This window comes from Propithecus coquereli, unplaced genomic scaffold, assembly GCF_000956105.1.
Source record: "Propithecus coquereli isolate 6110/MARCELLA unplaced genomic scaffold, Pcoq_1.0 Scaffold148, whole genome shotgun sequence".
NCBI lineage: Eukaryota > Metazoa > Chordata > Mammalia > Primates > Indriidae > Propithecus > Propithecus coquereli.
The window spans coordinates 3,726,356-3,752,512 of record NW_012139191.1 but is presented as its reverse complement, the minus strand read 5'-3'; the positions used below and the strand labels follow the sequence as shown (position 1 = coordinate 3,752,512).

The 26,157-nt window shown below is 48.4% G+C and overlaps 1 protein-coding gene across 1 annotated transcript in view; it reads right to left on the bottom strand.

Moving 5' to 3' along the window:
• Positions 1 to 475: 475 nt before the first annotated feature.
• The window catches only part of PCP4 (Purkinje cell protein 4), a 58,113-nt gene continuing 32,431 nt past the window's right edge, over positions 476 to 26,157 (bottom strand). Inside the window, exon 3 of the mRNA XM_012640085.1 lies at positions 476 to 885. Coding sequence (XP_012495539.1) covers positions 758 to 885 — 128 coding nt within the window. The 3' untranslated portion in view covers positions 476 to 757. The remainder of the gene's footprint in view (positions 886 to 26,157) is intronic.

Here is a 26,157-nt window from a genome sequence, read left to right as displayed (position 1 = left end):
AGGAGGTGGGGAGCCTGGAGAAGGCACCCACCCTGGGGGCTGCACAGGTGCAGGGGACTGCAGGCAGGCGGCAGAATGGCCCTCAACAGGGCGGCGCGTCCCCTTCGGAGATGGGAAATGGTCCTGCTGGGCAAATCCGGGGACGCTGCAAACCCAGATACCCGCCCCCCTCTTCGTTCTCCTGGATCAGTCGTAATTCCCCAGGGAAACTTCTGACTCTTCAGCTCCCCGGGATACAGGGTTCTACTCCCATGATAAGAAGAAATACTGCCGTCAGCAGTCGGCAGTCAGCACTCTCCAAATGAGACCGGCACGGCTGAGAACGGATCGCTCGCTCTCAGCACAAAAGCTCCTAACAGAAGGCTCCGTATCACATCTCTAACTCTTAAGGAGAAAATAGACTTCGGGTTTGCAGTCACCTCTAACACTGTAACTTCCCAGATTAATAGAAAGAAAGAGGCAAAGGCAGACACTTAAATCACTCATCTTAACTCCATTTTATTACAACGTCAAGGAAAATAGTTGCAGGAGGAATGATAATGGAGAGGAACATAGAGATTAAGCTACTCACAACTTCATCGTCTACACCTTCTTACCAGGGTATAAATATCACAGGTTTCTGTACATGCATTGTAGGTTTGCTGTGCGTGTGTGTATCGTGTGCGGATGACTTCTCTCTAGGGCGTTGTTCTCTTAATTTCTTGACAGATGATGGTTGAGTTCGGTGTCTTCGGGAGACTAGGAAGGGGCTCTCCCACTAGGACTGAGATCCTGCCTTTTTCTTCTGGAATTTTCTGAACTGAGACTGAATGGCCACCGCCGCACGTTCTGTCTCTGGTGCATCCATGTCGATGTCAAATTCCTCTTGAACTTTCTTCTGCCCATCTGTAGCGAGAAACACACAAACACAAGGCAGTCACTGAGCTGACAATCGGAAAGCAGACAGAGCACGGGGAAAGGGGAGCCGGGTGGTGCGCAGGGCCGCGCCCGCCCAGGGCTTTGCTGCCGCCCCAGGACAAGCGCTCCGCTGCAAAGTGAACCCCAGGGGAGCGTTTAGACAGAGCTCAGAAGCCACCGCCTTCCGCTGCCTGAACTTCGCACCTGGGAGGGAGGATGAAACTCAAGGACACAGTCTCAACACTTCACATATTTCCTGCACACGATTTTCTGTTCCAAATGGCCACAGTCTACAGATAGCTTTCAAAATCTTAACCGTGCTGTTACTTTCTCCTGCTATCTCATGTATGTAAAATCTAAATGTTGCTGTAAGTATCAACCCTATGGTAGTGATACCCACAACGGCTCAGGGCTAACAAAGTAACGCGCTGGGTTTCTGGGTGTTCTTCTGTCACCCGTGAGAGTTGCTTACGGTAATCGGGCGTTCAGCGTCCATCATCGTCAAGACCGAACGACACCACCTGACCTTCACAGTCAGACTGAACTTTCGCAAGTTTTACATTTTGTTCCTACGGGCAGGCTTAGCGATTTGTTTGCTACGGCGGAAGGGTTTAACTAATCCACACTGGAATGATCCTTGAAGACGGGACGCCAGCCAGAGCGAAGTAAAGGCTGGAGCTGGGTGTCGCTGGTGCCGTGTACCTTGCTGAGCACTGGTCAGCGTGCAGCCAAGTAGTAAAAACAAATGCATGAATAACATGCTCCCGTCATAAAAGGGAAAAGGCTTTTAAAATCATCCAGTCCGGTGAAGACCGAACATCGGAATCATCAAAGGTATTTTTTTTCCTTTTCTTTCTTTTTTAAATACAGGCACTGGGGCCCCACCCCCAGACTCAGGGCCCCCCGTGCACAGCCCCAGCGGGAAGCGTGTTCCTGACAGCAAGATCGAGTTAGAGACACTGGCATTCCTGCGGGGAGGCCAGACGGCTACGCTTTTTACAAAGGCTCTCAGGTGCGGCCGGAGTTGCGATCCAAGGCCCTGTCTCGGGAGAAGTGACAAACAAGCCCCTGGAGTTAGCTCAAGCCAGAACTGGGGACAGGACCCACCTCTCCTGGGACCCAGGCCAAGAGCCTCGCTGGCACCCTGGGCTTGCACCTGGTGCAGAGGAGGCCATGCGAGGGGCCCATCCGGCTGGGGGACGGGAGAATCAGGGGCCCTTGGAGGCAGGAGAAAAAGCCCTGGCCAGGGAGCAGGGAGCGGGCTCTCTTCCTGTCGCCAGGCAGCCTGAGCTCATCATTCGGCCCAGACGTGGTCCATCCACTTCCTCTCCCAGCGGCTTTGCACAGTAACGCTCGGGCTCCAGCTCTGACAGAGGGAGTGGAAGCTGGGGTTGCTTGCAGTGAGGCAGCCTTCTCTCCTGCTTGCTCAGTCATCACTCCCTGCCTCCTCCCTCCCTCTGACCCGCCGTAGATGATAGATAGGTAGATGACGGACAGATACATAAATAGATAGATGGAGCGATAGGTGAGTGATGGAGTGATAGATAAATAGATAGGTGAGAATCAGCGCGTATTCCAGATGCACCTCGTTGTGTGACACGTCTTTGCAGATCCTTCGGCAAACTCCTCTCACTTTTCCCAGAGACTAAGCAGGTTCCACCCGAGGCCTCCAATCGCACCGTCATCTAGGAGGAGGGGACGCTGGCTCTGCCTTCGCAAGCCTTGTTGAGCTGATGGGGCCGTGACCTAAATCGAAGAACTGTCTTCTTCCACCTCAGATTTGCTGCCAGTGTTTGCACAAGCAGAGATTTCGAGGGCACCGATGTTCGGGGAATACTTGGGGCATCGTTTTTAATCCCTGAGAGCCCAGATGATACAGGAACAAGAGGAGCTGTTTCCTCCTGTGCTTGGTAGCCATCCACACGCTGGCCTCCTCGCAGGAGCCCTTCTTCAGGGCATGCTAAGGCGTAGGAGAACTGGGAGGGGTGGGAGTTTCCTGTGGCTCAAGTGGATGCTTTGAAAATGTTTAACGAATATTATCACACACGAGCCTGGACCTGGGGCAAGTGTTGAGCAGACCTGAAATGCGACTGGCCCCACTGCTCGTGCTAATAGCAATAGACCCATTAGTGCCGATAACACGTGCGGTTATGTAGCACCTACAGCACTAGGAGTTGTCATTTTTCATAAGTTGGTTTGCAGCCCCAAATCCTTTTACTCCCAGAGGAATGTTTGCATTAACTGTAAAGCGATTGTAAAGGGGAAAAATTCACTCTGATTCAAACTAGGACGGGAGGTTTCTCTTATAGATTTAAAATGTTGTTGCAGCCTGAAGTTTCTGAAAGGCCTGATTCATCTTTTCCCTTTTACAATAATGGAGGAAAGCAGCAATATTGTTTTCTGAGAAATGATAAATGAAGGCACAGAAAATTATGCATATTCAGGGAATATATAATGAGAGTGAGGGCGGGTCATAAAAATCAATTATACGTTAATATAACAATCATCTCTTAAGCTAATCTTGCCAAAAGTGATTTATTGATTCCTTCCTCGTTTGAAAAATATTACAGTGTTTAAGAAAGAAACCACCGATGTTTAAGGATTGGCTACTTCCTGTTTATTTCCGGGACATAGGTCTGCCGCTGTTACAGGAGTGACAAAGGGCTCCTCCAACTGAGCCAGCAGGGACGTGCCAGGCAGAGGAGGGACAGCTAAGCAGATTCCACGGCACAGGGCTCAGTGCAAATGACCTAAGGGTGAGGAGATGGCTCGATGAGGCCCTGGGAGCCAGGGAAGGCCAGCGCTGAACACTCAGACTCAGCAGGTGCCCGGGAATGTGGGAGGACAGTGTGGGGAGGGACCACAGCCGGGCACTCACCCCTAGGGCCGCTCTTCAGAGCCTTAGAGCCTGCAAGGTTTCCCTCGAGTGGCCGGAGGGACAGTGACAGGGGCACGGAGTCCAGGTGGCCCCATCACTCCAGGGCAGAGGTACAGGCCACCGGCAGTGCCAGGGGTCCGTTTCTGCTGCTGACACCCAGAGGGAACCCTGGGCCTCACCTGCAGCGGAGTCTGGAGGGCTCCAGGAGGGCACACCCGCCCTCAGCCTGTGTTGGGTTCTTCACGGAGCAATCACACCCTTCACTCTACTTCTCTGTCCTTCCCTGGTTTGTCCTCACTCTCCCCCACTAGAGTGTGAGCTCTGTGAGGGCAGGGACTTTGCCCATTCCAGCAGCTGGTACAGGGCCCAGCACATAGTAGGTGTTCAATTAAATCCATTAACTAACATGGCAGACAGCAGTGAGCACCTACTCTCACCTGGAGGACTAAACAAATATGTGACCCTCTGCAGCGACCCCCAAATTCCACTCTGTGGGGTGTTTCTCACCCTCACTTCCCCCACCGTTGTCACAGAGAGCCTAAAAACAGGCCTCTGTGGAATGCGGTGGGGTGTCGTGGCAAAGCCACTGTGGCGCCAGCCAGAGGGGCACAGCCCACAGATGACACCGTGAAGAAGACAGAAGAGGTGACACTGCGAAGACATCAGGAGGCGTTGCGTGACGGGGCAGAGGCTCAGGAAGTGGTCGGGGCTCAGGTGGAGAGAGGAGTCACACAGGCTCAGGCGTCCAGAGGCCCTCGGGGAGGCACAGATGTGCCCCCACCGAGCCCAGGGCCGTGACCCCGTGGGAGCCTGTGGGGACCCAGCAGAGCTGGAGAAGCCCTGGGTGGGCGCAGGCTGCTGTGCCGCCCCCGCTGACGTTGGCTGTCACACAGGCAGCCCCGGCAACGCCTCCCACGGCGCCTGCCATCGACACCTGGCCACGGAGTCGACGAATGCAGGCCCCACGTCCCAGCAGAGCCCTCGCTGACTCCTCCTAACACTGAGGTCTGAGATCCTGCCCGCACCAAGCGAGGCAAGCTGCAGGAGCCGGGGCGTGGTGTCCAGGCGACGGCTGCACCTGGGGCTTGCCCCCAGCGGCTCTACGACTCTGAGAAAGGTTCTTTGCTTCTCTGGTGTTCAGTTTCCTTATCTACAAAATGGGGATGTAAAATCCCTTGTTGAAAAGCATGTTCTACCTGGCTCCCAGCATGACGTGAAGATCAACGCCTTATCGTAGGTTAAGCCACAGGCCAAGCTGTATGAGGCAGGACGTGGCCAGAGTTGCAGAGGGGGCGGGTGTGGTAATGTGGTTCCTCGGGCTCGGGGTCCCTGCGCCTGCTCAGTGGTGAGATTCACGGATCACTGGGCCCTAATTCAGGGAGGAGGGGGCACTTTCCATCACGGCTGGCTACACGGTCAGCGTGGACAGCTGCTCTGGCCGGCTGGTCACAGCGACAGCCCCAGCTCAGCAATATGAGGCATAGAGAACACACTTGAAAAGACCAGTGCAGTTCACGGCTCACAAGTCCTGTGAATACAAAGCTCGAACAGTGCAGAGGAGTCTCCCTGTCCCCAGTGACCACGCCAGGGACCTTGGCACCGCTCCTCTACCCAGGAGAGAGCGGTGCATCTAAACTAGCGAAACCGATAAAACCTGAGTCATTGTCATTTCCAGACTGCAGTCAACCCTTTATCTTATATTTCCATGTGTTCCTTCCTAAAGATGTCTGAGGGTTTATGTCTGGGCTGGGTGGCCTCTCCCTGACATTTTTATGTAGGATTCTGCTGCCCGAATTGAAAGAACACATTGGCCACCTGGTCCCGATGGTGGCTTTACTCAGTCTGAGCAAGCAGTGTATTAAACTAAACCGAATTTGGCCGGAGTATGACTCCGTACTCGAGTTCTTACTTAACGAACTGCAGCCCAACTTAGTACAAAAACTAACCAGAAGCGAAATTTAGAGTCCTGCACTGGAGCATCCGAGTGACAAACAGCTGAGTCTCCGTCAATTACAGCAGCCACCTGTGAGTCGCGGGCAGCCACCTGATTGAAACAGGACGAAGCACCGGCCCCACCCAGTCAGGTTGTCTCTGTACCTCACTGCTGTCCTCTGTCTATACCCACCACCTGCCCACGTCGCAGGCCGGGGTTCTTAGAATCGTTCCGGTTCTGAGGGCTGCCCAATTCTCAAATCGTTCTTTGCTAAATTTAACTTATCTAAGCCTTCTCCTTTTAACAAAAATATTTCACCAAAACCCTTGGTACACCGTCCAGGACTATGCAGTTAGTATGTGTGTCTGTCGGGGTTCTGGAATTCGACCATTTTCCCCTCTGCACGGTCACTCTGAAGCTCTCCCACCAACCACAAGGACAGTCAAGAGGACACTCACGCCAGTGAGCTGGTTCGATGTAGGAAGATAGCGATTCCAGCCCACTGGCGGATGAAGGGAAACCCCACTGCTTGGCCAGTACAGCTCAGGACAGCCCCGTAACTGCAGCGTCCTGTGTGTTCCTGGGTGGGCCAGGATCCCCCAGAAGCCTTTTGGACTTCACCCTACGCTGCCAACTCCATCACCTGGAAGACCTCGTCTCAAAGGAAATGAAAATCAAAGTCTGCCAGGCTGGGAAGTTGACGTGAAGTTGACGTGAACTGCTACATTATGAATCTATTATCCACCCATCTATGTATCTCCTGCTTATTGTCCATCTACCTGTTATGCTGTGCTCTCTCTCTCCCTCTAAAGAGCACTGCTACGAAATGGCCCCAAGCAACGAGGCTTCTCCCCTGAGCAGAAACTTCATAGACCCGCAGGGCCTGACACAGAGCTCTGCCAGCGGCCCGGCATAATGAAGAAATGATGCTTCCCGAGGCTTGGCTGTCTCCTGACTCGGTTCTGCCATGACCTCCCCTAGGAAGCAACACGGCACTCTTCAGGTTTGTGCTTTGCCCTCGTCTAGCTATTCCTTATGCCACTTTTCTGAAATACAGCCTTTTCCTTACAGAAACTGGTGCAGAAAGTGGCCTCTGCTGTTATGCGCTTTATTATGTCATAAGGCAAACGTTCAGATGACCCGTCTTAAAGGTGGGATTGTAATAAGAACCATTCTTCACTGAGCATTAAATAGATCCTCCCTCGTATACTTAAGCGAATTTTCTTTTACAGATCATTTAGTGGGCAAATGTAAGGTAGAGAACCATAAATATAAAAGTAATGAATGCTACCAGGTGAAGGCAATCCCTAATGAATGTTACCAGTCTCTGATACTGTCGTGAAAATCCAAAGGGTAGAAAAATGGTTTGACATATTAACACTAAAATTCCCCTTGCATTTATCTGTTCTGATAAACACAGAGTCCGGTGCCGGAGTGAAGCTTCTCAAACCAGCCTTGAGTCCATCAGCAGATACTTACTGAGAACCAGTATCTGCTTGCTCGGGCTGCCATCACAAAACACCACAGACTGGGCGGCTTAAACAACAGAAATTTGTGCTTGCACAGTTCTGGAGGCTGGAAGCTAGAGAGCAAGGTGCTGGCGGGGCTGGTTTCTCCTGAAGCTTCTCTGCTCACCTTGCAGACGGCCACCTCGCTGCGTCCTCGCATGGCGAGGCCTTGTGTCTCTCTGTGTCCACATTTCCTCTTTATTAGACACTAGTGCTATTGGATTAAGACTCACCATAGTGGCCTCTTTTAACGTTAATCACCTCTTTAAAGATGCTGTCTCCAAACACGGTCACATTCTGCGTACTGGAGGTGAGGACTTCCACGTATACATTTGGCAGGGGAGGGCACAATTCAGCCTGTAAGAGCACTTAACCTAACTTCTGGGGTTTGCAGGCTTTAAAACAGCTTTGTATTCTCTGCCTTGCTCCACGTCTGCACCGGTTATGAGAACTGCGGGAAGCGTTCATTGTGCGTTTTGCAGGGGCCTCGCCCAAGATCACTTCATGAACACCAGCTGACAAAATCCAGGTCTTGCCTGAATCTTGTTTGCATTCTGCATGTTGCACTACTTCCTGCTCCTTAGATGGAGGCCAAGTTGACAGGCTTCTGTACAGACCAGCTAATGTCGCTCTGGGGAAAAACATCTCTTAAATGGCCCAAGTCTAAACATGTAATACAGTCAACCAGCCTGCAAAATCTCTCATTCACCAGCTGTCCGGGAGAACTCACCAAATTCGTTCACTGGGCAAGTGGGCTGGATTGCCCTGGGTAGCCGGCACTGCTCGGGGGGCCGGAAGAGCACCCCCACGGCTCTGCTCGCAGAAGCAGAAAGGGAAACGCACCAATACGCAGTTGGATTTCCAGAGATTCCAAAAGCAAAGAGAGTGTGCCTGAGTCCGGGTGATCAGGCGGGGCCCGGGAAAGGAGACAGCAGGGGGGCAGCCCGTTCCCAGGGGGAGGCTAGAACCTGGCTCCGGCTCCGAGGAGGGAGGTGAGAAAACGCACTTTCTGAAAAATTATTCCTCAGCTGTGCGTTCACAATCTAAGTGGCAGACTTCGAATAATTAACATAAATTCCTCCGAAATTAACAGACGTGAGAAGTCATGCAGGGCATGACAGAGCTATTCAGGGATCCTGCAACAGCACAGATAGGATAAAACGTTCGCGAGGAAGCATAATTCAGAAATTTGCCTTATTAATCCCTGCGCTTGGGAAAGGAAATTCTTAAATATATTTGTTTCCAAGTTTATGGCAATGTCGGGTCATTGCCCAGAGGTGCTGGCAGTAAGTCCTGAGCACAGTAGCTTTTAGTTTTAACACACACACACACACGCAGACACACACACAACACACCAGATACGCACACCACACACATCACACCACACACACACACCACACATACACACACATCATAGACACATATACACCCACACACCACACACACACACACCTCACACCACATACATTCATACACTCCACACCACATACCCCCCACACACCACACACAAATCATACACCCTACACACACCCCACACATCACACCGCACACACATACCACACATACATATCATACCGCATACACAAACACACACAACACACCAAACCCCCCACACACACCGCACGAATGCATACCACACACAAATACACACTACACACATCATACCACACACACAAATACACACCACACACACATCATACCACACACACACAAATACATATCACACACACCACACACTCACACTCACACAAACCACATACACCACAGTACACACACTCATACACACTACACCACACACACACGAGAGACGCATACCCAACACAGTACACACACACACACACACACACACCCCACACACCATACACACATACCACACACACCACAAACACACACAAACAGGTAAAGGCATTCGTTTACATATTAATGGCTTTCCATATTTGAAGATTTATTTGATAGAAACAAATCACCTTCTAAGGCCTGATCCCGTGGATCAGAAATTTGTGCATAAGCAGTAAATTGGGATATAATTGTCCTGAGTGGGAGTTTTCCTTCATTAGGAGTCGAAGCACACAGCGTACTATAAAAGGACCTGAATTCCAGCACGCTGTAAAGAAATAACAGTCATTTAACTTAAGTGTGCCTTGCAAATGGGGCATTTTAATGCCAAGGTTCTTAGAATGTCCTACCTTCTCTCGCAGTGTAATATTAACTTCGGAAGAATTAACATCTATCAGTTGTGTTGGCCTTGATATAATTAAGCTAATTGACACGGAGCCCTGCGCGGCTGGGCCCTCTTAGCCGGGGTCCCTCCTCCACACCGGGGCCACCCCCTGGCCCAGGAGGGCCAGCGTGGGCTCCGGCAGAGGCACCCAGGCCCTTGCCCTTGGTCCCGGGAAGCCAAAGAGGCGGGTGGGAAAAGCAAGTCAGGATTGGAATTTTTATTCCTCACACCTCGAATAAAGCATCTAGTGTTGGAGAAAAGGTCAATTCCTCCAGAGACAAAAATAATAAAAATAAATTTATACACCTAGTACATAAGAATGCTGGCAGAGAGCATCACATTTTACGGAATGCCAACAAAGAAACAAAGAGAACACGTTCTTTAAAAAGCTGGGAACAGGCCTGCAGAGCGCCACAGAGCGCCTCCCCCCAGGCCCCAGGCCCGAGCCGGGGTCCCTCCACGCGGGGAGCGCGGGATCCAAGCGAGCCCCCTCCCGCTCCTGCCGCAGGCTCCACATTATTAAGCGGGGCCGCTGGTGCAGAGAATTGCAATTTTCCAGGTCTTGGCTAAGAGGCGGAGATTAATGGGCCAGGTCAGGCATTAGCAGCGCCAGGCAAGGGGACTCCGCATCTACCGTGTTCTCCAAATCAAACAAAAACACAATTCCCGTCTCTTCTGACTCTCCACCTGCCACATTAGCACCTTCTTTGGTACTTACGGCTTTTTCCAGGAGAGAGCAATTCTCTTTTGTCCTAAAATAGAGGTGCCCTGAAACCCACAATCTTCGCCTGTTCCGACTGGGTTCTGGTTAGTGCAGAGCCTAATTTGGTCAGCAGAAAGGGATGGTTTACTCGGTGCTCCTCTGGGCCATCTATTTCCAATTATTCTGTTTCTCTGGCTCTCACCTAGACGCATCCTTGCTTCTGTAAAATGACTGCCCAGCTGCAGCATTAGGTAATCAAATGAGCACAAATCCACGGGAATCGATCGCAAAGAATAAGCACTAATGAGATCAAGTCTCCCTCCAAGTTGAGAAAGCCGAGGAAGGGAACAAAAAAAGACATAAATGTCATGGAAAAAATAATAACTTTTCTATTGGAAAGGTAAAATTCGTTCCCAGCTGTAATAGTCTGCTCAGGCCTCTGTAAAATGTGCCATACGCGGGGCAGTTTGGAAGCAGGAATATGTCTCTCACGGTTCTGGAGGCTGGGAGTCGAGGCCAAGGTGTGGGCAGGGCTGGTTCCTCCGAGGCCTCTCTCCGTGGCTTGCAGACGGCACGTTCTGCTGTGTGCTCACGTGCTCGTCCCTCTGTGCATGTCAGTGTCCTGATCGCCTCTTCTTATAAGGACGCTGGTTATGTTGGGTTAGGGTCGCTCTAATGACCTCATTTCAATTTATAAGTAATTGCCCCTGCAAAGACCCTGTCTCCAAATAGGATCACATTCTGATGTAATGAATGTTAGGATTTCAACATGTGGATTGGGCGGTGGGGGATACACACCTCAGCCCATAACACTAGAAAAAAGAGCTACATTTTTAAGAAAAAAATAAAGACAGTGGGGTATGATGAGAAACAGCTTGACTAGGACAGCTAGACTCTTGCCTTTGGTCAAGTTTGCCTTCCTGAGGTTCAAATCTTTTCCCGGGCTTGCTTTTCTCTAGAGATCTTTCAGCGGGACAAGCAGAGCGTGCGCACTGCACGGCCGGCGTCGCAAGGTGTGAAGGGCCGTCCCGATGCAGGGGCTCTCCGCCCGGGCTGGCGGCAGGCAGTCGGCTCACCCACTGCCCTCCCCTTCCTGCTCCCCTGTCTACCACCGAGGCTGAGAAGCTGGAGGAAGTTCGTTCCCATGTGTCCTGGGCGTGGAAGTCTGCTGCCCGGGGTGGGTCTGGCCAGGCAGGTGCACCGGCAGCATCTGAGAAGGCAGCAGTGAGCACTGGGGCAGGTGGGGGGGCAAACACAGGAAGATCCCACCTTCTGGCGAGCGCCAAGGCACTGGGTTGGGTTTCTCTGGGGCAGCTGTGGTGACCCAGTGCCGTGTGCCAGGCAGCATTAGGAGCAGTCGGGGCTTCTGCTAGAAGGATCCATCCTGTGGTCAGGTATCTTCCATACCCATTGCTCCTGGCTGGGTGTCATCAGGCCAGGCTCTCTGCCTCGCGGAACTTCTTCAAGGCGCCGACGCCCTGTACTAAAGCCCTTTCTGCCGAATCTAGCAAGAGCGGAGGCTGGTGTCTGCCCCACTACCTCCTACGGCCATGCCCAGCTTACGTCAGGGCTGGGGGAGGAGGGGAGTGTTATATAAAGCAAAGGGGTGCTTCTGTGCTTTTAGGGATCCGATTGAAGCTTTCATGTCCTTGGCACAGAAGATACTTGAGCACTTGCTGGAGAATAAGTGGAAGGAAAGCGGGTGAATGAGAACCCTTCTAGGACTGAGGAGAGCACACCAGATATTTCCTTCCACTCTGAGCACGTGGGAAGAACTGAAATTTCTTCCCTGGAGTCAGCAGCTGCCTGCCCTAACTGCAAGCCACAGAAAAGCCACCGTGTGCCCTCCTTCACTCTCTGACAATGAGAACCTGCTCGGGCTGACGGGGAGAGAACAAATGAATCATCCAACTCTTCGGAAAAGCCCTCCATGCAGGCTAACCTGCTACGTACGTGCCCAGAAAACTCCATGAGCAGAAATGTGTTTGGCTGAGCCTACTCATTGCCTAATTTACCCCCTTTTTCTTAGTTATAAAACCACTGACTTGGGGCTTTATGGTTACCCAGAAAAAAAGTTTCCAGCCTCCTTGCTGTTCCATGGGGCCACACAACTAGGTTCTGTTCAATATGATGTGAGTGGAAAAACAGAAATCTTAAAATGAAGTGGACAGACACCCTTTGCTCATATCTGCTTTATGCTGCTGAAATATAGGTGAGATGGCTGGTGCTCAAGCAGCCATATTGGGCCATAAGGTGGAGGTCTTATGCCAAGGATGGCAAAACGGTAATACAGATGCTTGGTGCTCCTTGAAACCACCTTGACTACCCTCAATTATCTACCTCCAGACTCCTTTTATATGAAAGAGAAGTAAACTTCTCTATCGTTTAAGCTCTTGTTATCTGGGGGTTTCAGCTTCTTGTAAATGAGCTCCATCTACTTACATATATGTTACAATCAGTGTATAATTCACCTGGAAACATTTCATTTCAAGCCAATAATAGAAATTCAGATGCATATCACTGTGCATTGTATGGGTTCATTTTTTTCCGTGAACTACATGCTTTTTCTTCAGCTACACGCATCTGTCCAATTCCTGATAAGAATAGTCATTTCTTCACAGCATTTAATATACTTTAAAAACCTCAGATTCTTTGTTTGTTTGTTTTGTGGTTTTTTTGTTTGTTTGTCTTTTGAGACAGGGTCTCGCTCTGTCATCCTGGGCTAGAGTGCAGTGGCATCATCATAGCTCACGGCAACCTCAGACTCCTGGGCTCAAGTGATCCTCCTGCTTCAGTCTCCTAAGTAGCTGGGACCACAGGCGTGTGCCACCATGCCCGGCTAATTTTTTCTATTTTGGGTAGAGACAGGATCTTGCTCTTGCTCAGGCTGGTCTCTAACTCCTGACCTTAAGCTATCCTCCAGGCTTGGCCTCCCAGAGTGCTAAGATCACAAGCGTGAGCCACCACGCCTGGCCAGATTTTTTTGCAGAAATATTTCCTTTAGATTCAGTAACCTTTGCCAACTGTCACTGTCAGGCTCCCCTGCCCCGTGTTCTTTTTCTCCTTGTGGGGCATCTGCTTCCAGCTCCACACCCTTCCCCTTCCAGGTGACAACAGTGCGTAGCTTTGCAAGTGCCTGCCCACACGGGAATGAATGTGAGCGGACACAGCTCCTGGGAGAGCATTTTCCCTAATCGGGCTTTGCCCTACCCCCTTCATTCCCACTAGGCCTATTTATTCCTTCCTTTCGTAGCTTTGCAATCGCTGGGGTTTTCTCCTTTCTTTTGCATTACCTGCTTTCACCAGGCATCGAATTGCCCTTTTGAGGGTGTTCACTACCTTTCAGGATCCCCTTTTGCCCCTCGTTTCCAACATTCCCACTACCAGTTTGAAAGGATTAAACTCTAAGAATTTCACCCCTGTAGAGAATTGCATAAAGTCCCCAGTTTTAAATACAAAGAAAAGTCCAAATCAATCATAATTACAGGACATTTTTAAGTAGCCTCAAAGGAACATCAATCAGCCTAATTAATATAAAAACCTGACTTGAACCCATGGAGTTTCTTCTCAATCTCCTCGCCCCTTAACTCTGGGGAATTCGACTTGGAAGAGGAAGGGCGGAAGCGGAGCAAACGACCGGGTTCCCGGACTCGGTGCGGACGACAGCCCCAGCGCCTTGTGAACAGCGTGGAACGGAAACTGCGGCGTGGCGAGAAACATCGTCACATGCACGCCGGAAAGGGGCCAAGGCTGTTTTCAAAAGTCGGGACTTCGGGCCGGGCGCGGTGGCTCACGCCTGTAATCCTAGCTCTCTGGGAGGCCGAGGCAGGCGGATTGTTTGAGCTCAGGAGTTCGAGACCAGCCTGAGCAAGAGGGAGACCCTGTCTCTACTAAAAATAGAAAGAAATTAATTGGCCAACTAAAAATCTATAGAAGAAATTAGCCGGGCATGGTGGTGCATGCCTGTAGTCCCAGCTACTCGGGAGGCTGAGGCAGAAGGATTGCTTGAGGCCAGGAGTTTGAGGTTGCTGTGAGCTAGGCTGACGCCACGGCACTCACTCTAGCCCGGGCAACAAAAGCGAGACTCTGTCTCAAAAAAAAAAAAAAAAAAGTCGGGACTTTGGGCCTTTTTCCCTTCCCGTTGTTCTCTGTGGCGCTGCCTGATTTAAAATGCCTTCTCCGGCAGCGCGTGGGTGTCAGGCGTCCTCTGTGGCACGTGTTACTGTGCCCTTCTTGGCCCTGGCTGTCAACCACGCCGCTGGACCACGCAGTCACAGGACACCTTCCCACTCTGGCTTTCGGCCCTGGGCGTCTAATCCCGGCCGGCAGGTGTTGTCCTTTGAGTATTTGCAGGGATTATGAATTTTCCTAAATGCATAAGACTGTTTGGTAAATGGGTCTGCCGTGTATGGCATTTGGCGTTGGGTAAGAACCTCTGATGGGCACCTTGAAAGGGGGTCTGTGAAGCAAAGCCAGGGCCAAGTCTATCCCGGTCCAGCTGCAGCCAAGCTGACGAATGCCCGTTACTGCTCAAAATCTCAAACCTGGGACTGCCACCAGCCTAGACTCTCCACTCAGCCACGCATCGTGCACTGTTTCCCTCTCCGCACTCCTGTGTGTGGACAGGAAACAGAGGAGCAGAAACAGACATCATCATACGCACCTCTGGCTTCCCACGTTTCAGAACACCCTTCGAACATTGCGACAGGACCGAGCATTCTGTGTCGCAGTGTCCTAGGGGCAGGGAGGGATGCTGCCCAGAGGTGTGTGCCTGTGTTCGTCAACATTTGTTTATGGATAAACAAAGATGTGTGCTGAGCCCCAGGAACTGCCGGCCGGTGGCAGTTAAACTTCACACTCTCCGGTTTCCTGACCTACAGCCACAGTCCTCTGCATCCCCTCTCTTGGCGTGTTCGGAGGGAAGACATACCACTTCTATTGGTTTTTTAAATGGCACGATCTTAAGCGCTCATGGCCAGGTACTGGCTGATTTGTTGAAAACAGCTATTTAGAGACGGGTCGTCTTAAGCTTTGGGCCTTCCTCCCGGGAAGATGGGTTCACATATTTATAAAAAGAGAACAAAATTAAATACCCAAGGAGGAATAAAATTATGTGGTATTCTGGACTAGTAGCTGAACTACATAGAGTACCCTGGACTCAAAGAGATGATTAACTAAGAACAGAGTTGGATTTTAATTTTAAGCAGCAAATAATAACATCATGCAAATAAAAACATTCTTTCCAAAAAGAAATGGAAGAAGTCCCAGGTCGTGAAGCTTCAGACTTCCGTCCTGCAGGTGCACGTGGATGAATACCTGGGCAGAATCCAGATGTGGGCTGCTTAAATGACTGTTTAACCAAGACCTTTTTTATGTGACACTGTGACAAGAGAGCAAGGTCCCTGCCCTCTGTGGGTGCCATCGAAGCCTCCCCATCCCAAAAGATCTTACAGACCAAAAATAAAGTGGAGTAGTTTTATTTCTTTCAAGAATTCCAAAGACAGAAAGAAATTTCCGGTGTCAGGCGACATGATTGAAAATTATTCGGATTTGAAATAGTTAAAAAAAATAATTTTTTGAAGGACCAATGCAGAAATATCATCCCTTGAAGCAGTCTAATTACCCACAGAGGTAGTCGAAACATTTCTGTCTAGAGCAAAAATTTAAGCAGTGATAAAATATCCATTTTTGGCGGCAGTAGCTCAAGGGAGCATTAACAGAGGCTGATGTCAAGAAACTGATGGGGAAACCAATTTAGATAGAGTGTTAGAATAAAAAAAAAAGTCTAACATCAGTCTATTAGAGAAGGGAAGCGTCTCCCAGGGGCGGTAGCATCTGAGCTTTTCTAAAGTCGTTTTAAGCTGAACCAAGGAAATATACGACAGGGAGTCATATTTCGCCAGCCGTGAATGGCCGCCGCGAACTAATAGGCTGTTTCCAGCTCGGATATGTAATTGGCAAGATTTTATAGTTTTGTTCAAGCTTCGAGATGTGTGAGCAGAATAAGACCGAACATTTTATCTGCAGGTAGCTTATCATGTCTGCTAAGTCTCTGTTCTATTCTCCCACCAACTAATATGGCTCATAATTTCAAAATTACGGTTTGACTCCTCCGCACGTGCCGTAATTTAAGGTGCCAGTAGGTTCAATTTGCAGAAAAAGCGATGATTTTTAAAGTAGCTGTAACTCAATATTCAATTGCCATGGGCTGGAGAGAGTATACCTAGGCAACCTCAGGCACGATGTCAACAGTGCTGAGTACCAGATGGTATTGCCTAGGCCCAAAAGTGAAATGGTTACAAAGTTTCAGAGGAAAACTGAAATACCTTCTGATTGCAAAATTGCAGTCGCAGTTTAATTTCAGGGGTGCCAATTGCTGCCAAGAGAAGGCACCCACTTCTCTCGTGTTTCTATGATGAGTGGAGCATTGCTGTCTACACTCGCACTCACCTGGGGGCCAGTCCCTGGCCCAGCCGTCTCCTTGCAAAGCTGAATGCGCATTATGGTAATGTCCAGGAAATAAACCCTGTTTCCTGTTTGGCAGTCAGCTAGTTGGAAACGCAGTTTTTCCAGATAAAAGACTGAATTTTCCCATTTTCACCCATTTGGTTGAAATAATTATTTCAAAAAAAAAAATAACCGTTTGTTATCACGTGTTCACAGCCGGTGACAATCCTATTCAGATGCTGTCCATTGTACCTTCTTTCCCCTCCACTGCCTCCACCAAGAAAAATCATCTTATTTCTCCTCTGAACTCATAGGCAATATTTCTTTGACATGGTACAGAAAATAAAATGAAAAGTCAAACGTCCTATACTGTCCCAGGAAAGAGACAGCCACAGAATCACAAAGTGTCAGAATGAGAAAAGAGCCGAAAGACAGTATCGCCCCACAATAAAGACACTGGGACCCAAAGAGAGGAAACGACGATTCTCTGCAGGTGAACCAGGCACAGAATGGCAGAGACAGAAGAAACTCTGGGATCCACCCGAGTGCCACCCCTGCGTGAGCAAACCAAACATCAGACGTGGTTTACTGGCCAAGCCTGCAGGCCGAGCAGGCTCGAGGTGTTACAGTCAAGGAACAGCTAAAGAGAAAGAAAAAACCTAACAGTGATCAGCTAAAATGCCCAAGTGCTGGTGGTTAGGAGGCAGCACAGTGTCAGCTAATCCATGGGAAAACCCAGCAAAAGTTTGAGGCCAAACATCTCTCTATTTCCTTCTGAACTTTCTATGAAACAATTACTGAGCTCAGAACTAGCTGAGGGGAGCATTCAAAGCACATTTCCCAACGAGCAAATGCATTATCATCTACAACGAGCACCTTCATGGGCTGTTTCTGATGGCCTAGACAGCCCCTTTTCAAAGCACACTATAAAACCTCCCCACCCTTTTTTTTAATGGACTGGTGGGAAATTGAATTTTGGTGAGTGCGCATTGGTTCAGACTGCCAAAAGGTTTATGTTCGCATGGAAACATAAATCTAAGTGAGGTTGGAGGCAGGAAGAATCATCACCTAACTGTGATCAGCACCATTATTGAGGACTGTGCTGTGGGAAATGAGTTTGCCCTCCCACAAAGCTCAGCTCTGTCGCACTCGGATTCTGTAAGCTGTCTGCAACCGGAGAATCCGAAGTGGGAATTGCTTGGCTCACATTGTGCCTAGCCACTGCAGCATTACTCTGACATCCCAGGAGACTCTGCTTTCGAAATGAATGTCAGAGCATGGTTCAATTTTCAATTATCTTCAGGGTCCGGGATGGTAGAATGGTAGGGAGAGAAGAATTGCGCTTTAGAAACATTGAAGAAACCACTTGCCATGCACAAAAGCTGCAGCAAGCTTCCATTTAATGTCATCATAGACTGACTACTCATAGACTACTGGAAGAAGTGTTTTCATAGACATGGTGATGGGGGCCTTATCATCTTCCCATTCCCCTCCTTCCCTGGCCCTCCATCTGGGTCTATCCAGTCAATACATATTACAGCCGATCATTGGTCTACACATTTCCAGATCCCAAGAGGAAAAAGGAAGTGGCAGCTGGAAGTGTATGACCAGAACCCAAAAGAAGCCCAGTGGGTTGATAAGAGAAAACACCTACTATTTAGTTGTTCAGAAGAGGGGGTAACTTTCAAGGGAAGTATAATTTTTGAAATGTTGTATTAAGTTAAATCTAGTGATATGCAAATAATTAGCCTTCTTGATCACGATGAGAATGAGGGAAAGGACAGGACAGAGCAAGCGACCATGAAGAGAGGGCAGTGCTCAGCCAGAGCGGCTAATCTGCTCTTGGGGGAAGCAATAGTGAAAGGCCAGAACAAGAAGCCACAATTCCTGTAAAAAACAGTAATAATAATAATAATAATGATAAATATTCCTTCCAACTAACACTGGAAAAAGTCAAGTCTATAAGTTACTACATTTTAAATTCAATCATCCTATCATATTGCTTATTATTCTTCCTTCTTGAACTTTCAGAATACAGTTTACATGGAAGGAGCCCCAACCCTCATTTATTCCCCATGACGCAGGAAAGAACAATTCCCCTGGTTGTGTGGGGAAGCAGAGGGATAATATTAAAAGAAGGAGATGTGTTTGATTTAAAGGAGGAGGAGGTCATTTCTCGTATTTTTAAGCAGCTGATCTTGCAGTCACAAATTTGAAGTTTAAGGTTCTGAAGCTAAAGAATCCAAGAAGGACCTGAACTAAAGCAAATCAGCTCCTTAGTGCCTCTCCATGGGGGTGCAGGCAGATTTAGCCTCTCCTATCTGATACGCTGGCTGGGGAGGCTCAGTGCTGTGTGCCCCACCAGATCACACCTAAAGCCCCAGGCGGGGGCAGCAGCTATTCCAGCCTCCCAGGAAGCACCTAGAGCAGCTGGTGTTCCCTACTTCTCCCCACCTTTCCTGGGGGCCAGGGCAGCTGGAGGAGTCATCTAGAGACTCGCTCAGTAGGAGCAGAGTCTGGGCCTCCCGGTGGACCCCTGGGAAGACGGCCTTTCTGGAAGCCTATGGTACATGGGTGTGTGCCTTCCTGCCCCAGCCACTGAGGTGCCTAACCACACCACAGCCCTGTTTGGTTCCTGGTGGCCCCAAATCCCAGGAGGCTGGAAGCTGCTCTCCATCTCCCTCCTGCCCTGACAAACCTGACTTTCTGGAGAGAACTGCACCTGCTCTGCCCCCCTCCCCCTTCCAGGTGGCCTGGGATCCGGCAGGGTTTCATTCAGACTGGGCGGAGGTGTGTAGGGCTCTGTATCCACCTTCACCCCCTCTTTCCAGCTGCCTTCCTATTACTGTCCCTCCTCTTTGGCCACCTCCTTTTGTTCCCTTAATGACACCTGAGGAGGGATGAGGGGCTTGAACTGCAGGGAACACACATTAACCTTCATGAGGACAGCCTCATCACTCCCAGAGTGTCAAACATGTTGTCTTTAAAAAAGAGATCTGACAGCTTTCCTTCCTTTAGAAATATTAAGCCAGCCAGTGACACTGCACAGCTAAAATAAAAGGATACTGTCAATGGACCACTTTTCCTCCTTTTTCTTTTTGCTGAAGCAAATCCAGACTTTACATACAACACTCATCCCTACTTTGTTTTCACAAAGCTACAATCATGTATAGTATAGTGCATTTTTTTAATTATCAGGGACTAAGAGGGATACGGGGTGACCTGGCCCAAAGGCTCAGTGAGGGAAGTGCACTGGCAAGGTCTGAAAAAAGGGCCCTTGAGCCAACACAATGTTTCATCTTTCCCCTCTGCAGCTTCACTCTCTGCTCTTTTCCACGCTGCTCTGTGGTTTGGGTCGGATTCCCCCAGTGGTAGCCCTAGAGGTGATCGGAAGGCAGTAAGACAGAGGTCTGGGTATTTTATTTCCTTGCCTCCCTCTCTGCCAGGGTTTTCAGATAAAATGTGGGATGTCTAATTAAATTCAAATTTTATGTTAAAAAAAAATTTTAGCATAAGTACATCCCAAACACTTCATGGGATACACTCACATTAAAATTTTTTTATCTGAAACTGAAACTTAAGTGGGCATCTTGTATTTTTATTTGCTGAATCTAGCAATCCTATAAGTCTCAGTGAAGTCGCCACAGCTCAGCTGTGCCCTTCGACAGAAGGCCGCTGCCCACCAGGTAGCATCCTCTGGGGTTCTGGTTCCTCCCCTCCAGGCCCTGTCATCGTCAGCTGCAGATGCAAACCACCCCTTGTGAGTGTCCCCGCACCCTGCACGCACCTTTGCAAATAGTCCCTTTGTAGTAAATGCTCTTCAAATGACCCAGTTGGCTTGTGCCCCCTATTCTCTCCCAGGACCACGACTGACAGGCATGTCATCAGACTTCCTACCCCACGCTCCCAGCACTGCTCTCTCAAAAGAGTCCATCACCCGCTCTGATTACAGCGTCTAGCACATAGTAGGTGCTTAGTGAATATTTCTTGAATGAATGAAAGAGAGAAAAGAAATTAGAGTCTACACTGTGTTGCAATATCCTTTTTTGGTTATTACAAGTGCCTGAAGAGATCATATTCTAATCAGCAAAGAGTAGGAAACAGTCCAGGAGGAGCATGAGGGAGGGATGGAGTGAGAGGAGAACAGATGGGTTAGCAAGGATGAGAAATTTAGTTACGTTCCAGTTAACTATTGCTGTGGAACGAATTATCCCAAAATTTAACAGCAAGAACACAAGAACTCTCCCCAGTTCTGTGGGCTGACGGACTCAGCTGGGCACTTCTTGCTCGGAGAGCCCCTGCAGTTGCAGTCAGGTGTTCCTGGGGCCGGAGCCGTCTGAAAGATTCTTCACCCACACGTCTGGCACCCGGGCTGGGCCAGCTGGCACAGTTCGTGGCTAATTGGGCGTCTGTCCATGTGGCTACTGCACGTGGCTAGCTCGAGCTTCCTTGCAGCATGACGGGTCCAGGGCAGTCAGACTTCTTACATGGCAACTGGCTTCTGCCACGGTGAGCCTTCCAGAGAGGGGAAGTGGAAGCTGCCAGCTTCTTAAGGCCAGGCGCAGAGACTAACGCACACGCCTTCTGCTACGTTCTGCTAGTCCGAAGGGTTGCAGGGTCTGTGCAGATGCAAGAGGAGGGGGCTTAGAGCTCCCTCTCCACACGTCAAGGAATTTGTAGCAAGCTTTAATCCACTGCAAGGTATGATCCAGAAAGGAGATCATTTAAAATTATAACCAATATATAAAGTGATCGAGGAATTTTAGCCAAGCCTATGAAAAAGTAAGGAAAAATAAAAGGAGTAGGGAAGTTTTATGTCCCTTGTTTGGGAAATTAATTAAATTCAAATTGTCTATCTGCTTAAACCGGGGTAGTAGTTTAGAAGTGCTGGAAAGAAAATGTATTGTAAAATGAATGATACATACTTTATTTTTTTTTTAACTAAAAATAAAGTTTGCATGTGACACCCTTCACAGGCTGGCCTCACGGCCAGGCAACCCGGGCCCACACCTGCCCACGGGACACAAAGCCACAGTGACGCCGGCCAGTCTGCTAGGCAAGGCTCTAGCGCAGGGCCAAAAAAAATCCACTATCACATTTTGAAGTAACTCTTAAAAAGATGATTCAGAGCCAAATCTATTCTCAGCTTGCCTAAAGTTAATGAAAATTGGTCTTTCCCTGAAAACAGGGAGAGTCTCATTTAGGGGAGAATAAAATACCGTACTTAGAGCCAAACAGCACCCATTTCTTGATTGGATGGATAGTCCATAGAATAGAGCCAAATCTTCACGATTAATTAGTATTGATCAGAAACTCCAACTCATTACTGATTAAGAATGCTGGAAGAAACCAATCAATCGGTGAAATGGAATTTACATAAACTCAAAACAGTCCCCAGGCACTTGCCCCAAAAGGTATGTACTAGACTAGCTGGCAGAGAGCTTTCTTATGCGACCTCTGAAGACTTCTGCCCTGGGGTGTGAAGTAAGCTCTGCGGCTGCTCTTAGGATGTCCTGGAGACAGGCCCAGGGCAGGGGGCTTCCTCTCCCCAGTGGGATGTGGATGGGAGAACAGTTCTAGGCTAAGCAGGAGCTCTACTTGCTAAATACAATTCAGCCCACTCTATCTACCGAGAACACCCCTTCCCAGGGAGGAATATTAACATTTCTACATGCTTCGTAATCCCAGATGAACCTCACTAATATGAAACCTACAAATTTAAACCATCCTATCATTTAGTCCAAGCTGAAATTTGGGTTGGTTCTTGCCTCTGAAAAAACTGCCTGCTGTGCAAATTAATTCTGTAAATAAGATTATAAGTGTTTCACCTTCTTAAGAGAGCAAAATGCTTTCAAGCATGTGAAAAAATATTATTTCCATACAAATAATTGATAAGCAGAAGCTGAAACATTCCTATCTCTTAATTGGAGCAGGATTCCAAAGGCTAGAATGATCAGCATTTTCCTGGTTTAAGCTGCTTCATGGGCTTAAAAACATCTTGAAGGGCAATTCCTTTAGCATAATTTATAACTTCAGTTTTTCACTAAGGTACATTGGCCTTCTCCATATGGCGTGGAATAAAATTCTATTTCAGCTGCTCTCAAGTTATCCAGTGTTCAGTCTCAAAAAAAAAGGAAGGAAGGAAGGAAGGAAGGAAGGAAGGAAGGAAGGAAGGAAGGAAAAAGGGAAGGAAGGACAGAAGGGAAGAAGGAAGGAAGGAAAGGAGAGAAAGAGAAAGGAAAATGAAGGAAGGGGAGGAAGGAGAAGGGAGGGAAAATACGGTTAAGCCTGTAAAGGAGTACAATATTTTAACCTTTTGACTTTGAAAATGAACGTGGCTGTCACTGTCATTAGTCTGAGATCACATGTATTTGCCAGAGCCTAGTTAACCAAACTGCTGAGATAACAGTGCTATTGAGACGACACTTTCTGGCGTGGCCAAGGTGGAGACCTGTTAACCTCATTCTGTTTCATGCGCCCAGACCACACCCCACTGAAGTTGCCAGTTTACAAACTAGACCCTGGTCAAGAGGGAACTTGGGAGAAAAAGTAAATGGAGACAACCTGGTGTGTTTAGACAGTGGACCAGGTGACCAGACTATCCTTCTCGTCTATGTGACTTTGGGAAAATCCCCTAACTTCACGAGGAACCCCGCCTGACACAGTCTCCTGCCCCGCTGGCAAGGCTGGAGCAAAACCAAAGGGAAGATAGCGTGGGAGAGCGTTTTTAAACTATGTAAATCTACGGAGAGGCAAAGAATTATAACTAGGGGCGGGTACGAATCTCCGCTTCTGCGGACAATGCTTCAAGCATGTTTACGCCAGCGATCAGAAGCTTGTGTTCGTCCAAGGTGGTACTTGCTCAGTGAGGTTACTGTAACGCTCAGCCTGAAGGGCGAAACAAGCAAAGTCGCCCTTACAACTGAGATGGATGGCACCGAATTCCCTGTCAGCACTAATCCCTGAAATAACCTTCACACGGAATCAACTCTCCTGTCGAACAGCGTTACCCATCGACCAGGGTCGTTTGAAGACCCTGATGGTTTAAAGCCCTGGCTTAATAAGCAATTCCAATTTCATTCCTCCCCCATCTGGATCAATATCGGAAGCAACTGTGCGTATCCAGCCCTTCCTTCTGGAATATAGATTCTTCAGGGCTTTTGGAGCCAAAAGCACTAAGGACTCTCTCTCCTGAGCTTCAGCTGCTCTTGTTTCAATTTTTTTTTTCTGGTTACTTCAAATATAGAAAAGAAGAAGAGAAATGGCCAAGAGATCCCAGATGGAGAGCAGAGCCGTTTGATTTTCACCTTGAAAGCTTCATGCGTCTCTGGTATTCATAGCAGCACTCACAGTCCACCAGGACGGTGGATTCTGGGCTTTGTGCAGCTCGTGATTTTATTGCACTAGCAGGAAACAGATTTAGAGCCCTCTGGCCTGGGAAATGTTGCACACTTTAGAGACTGATGGCTTTAGGGATGTGCTTTTTCCATAGCCAGGTGCCTTCTGATACATGTCACAGCTCAATACTCTACGTTGTCATTGTCCCTTTTCAAAGAGACTTACTTGGCCCGGTAAGTTTCCATATGAACTATTGAGACTGATGCCAAATTGGCATATTTGATGTTTGGTGTAGATGCAAGAGTTTCACATCCACCCGGATTACACACACCTGGACACACCAGCCCACAGGAACAGCAAAAATTCGAATCACAGGCTGCTTGGTTTTCCCTCTATGCATCGTCAAGCGCTGATCTGACCGCATCCCAAATCCGAGGCAGAACAGGGCGGCATCAGTGCTGTCAGCAGGTGCAGACCACGCTCCCTCTGCAGCCTTTCTAGAGATTGCAGCTCTCCCTCTCGTCTTCCATCCCAGCCGTCCCGTGCCCAGGAACGAGATCAACCAAGCAGGGCCTTCCGCCAAAACTGACTTTCCCTCCTGGGGGTGACAATGAGTGCTCAATCACCCTCCCACCAAGGAGAGGTGACAGGTTAGCTGTATCCTAGGCAAAATCTGCCCAAGTCAGTGCGTAGGTCTTGAAAGATCATCGTACATCAAGAACACCAGAAACTAAAAACAAAAATTTCACGTCTACTGGGTGATACAGAGCTAACACGGGGCGGGTTAGGGAATGGTGACAGTGCTTTGGGAATAAGTATTTCCATTTTATTTTTTATTTCAAATGTCACATTCAGTGTAATGGCAGCGTACATAGCTGTCTGTCTATAAACACAGGTCTTTCTCAGTCAATCTCTCTACCTATTTGATAGCAGAAAAATAAGAAAATTACTGTGTGTGTGTGTACATGTACGTGTGTCCTCAAAATCAAAAGGTGAGATAAACTTCTATAGTTTGGGATTTTATTTAAAACTAGGAGAGGAGGGTACGCAGTACAACGTTTTATCTTACTCACTGTTAGCAATCATAGAATCATATGAAATCAGACTAAATCTTAAGTACTCCTAGAATATCCCCGCACCTACTAGAAACTTCTCAAGCCACAACCTCTCTCCCAAAGAAGGGGCGCACCTGTGCGAGCTTCGAGCCAGAGCTCGGACCAGGCTACTCCCAGGCCAGAAAAGCTCCACGACTGCAGAGAGGGTCACGGGTAGTTCAGAATAATACTTTCCTTCAGGGCAGTCAGCTACAATCCCGATTTGATGGGAGTCTTTTCTTAAAATCAGGTGTGTTCGTATGCTTCCACCCCCGAAGACAGAGCCTTCTGGAAACAAATGTATCACATCTCACTAAGTCAAGAGAAATCCATCCCAGTTTTAGAAATTCAATTTAGTCTGGGTAAGCCTCCAAGCTCTGAAAGTAAGCTCCATCAGGAGCTTTATTATTCATAAATCTTCCCTTCGGCTTGGAGGTCTCCCAGCAGCCGCTCTCCTTCCTCCCGGTACTTTTCTACTTTCGTGTGTCAATAAAGAAATTTAACCTTTGCAGTCTCTCTGAATAACTCATATCAAGATATGGATCAAGATATACAGGAACAAAATGGTTTCACAAAAACTTCTTTTGGTTGTGTCCAACCTGGTAATTTGTGGAGAACAATCTAAATTCAGATGGTCGGGTCTGTGTGTATAAGCATGATTGAATTTAATTAAGCCGGTTAAACCAGATGATGAGATTTGTAACTAGAGCTATAAGCTATTGTTTCACTCAAGTAGAAAGTTATATCAAGAAACAAATGAAATCCTTGGCCTAGCTAATCAAGTAACAAAGGACATTGTTCACTAGGAATGAAAATCTCTCAACCATACAGATGCTGATAAATTTATTTTTTTGATTAAAAAAAATTATAACCCTAATACTTTTGAAAAAAATGTATCTTCTTACAGCAGATGCTACCACAAAGTCTATAGCTGGGAAAACATCTGGTTTGCTGGCTTGTGTGTACATCTGGGGGGAATGAGGACTTCAAGGACATTCTGGGTGGTACAGAGTGTATATATATCGTATTTTACATCAATAAACACCATGACAGCAACAACAACAAAAATAAATCTTGGGATTACAAGAAACCTGATTTCCAGCCAATGGCAATCTCAAGATAATATTTAATGTAACAA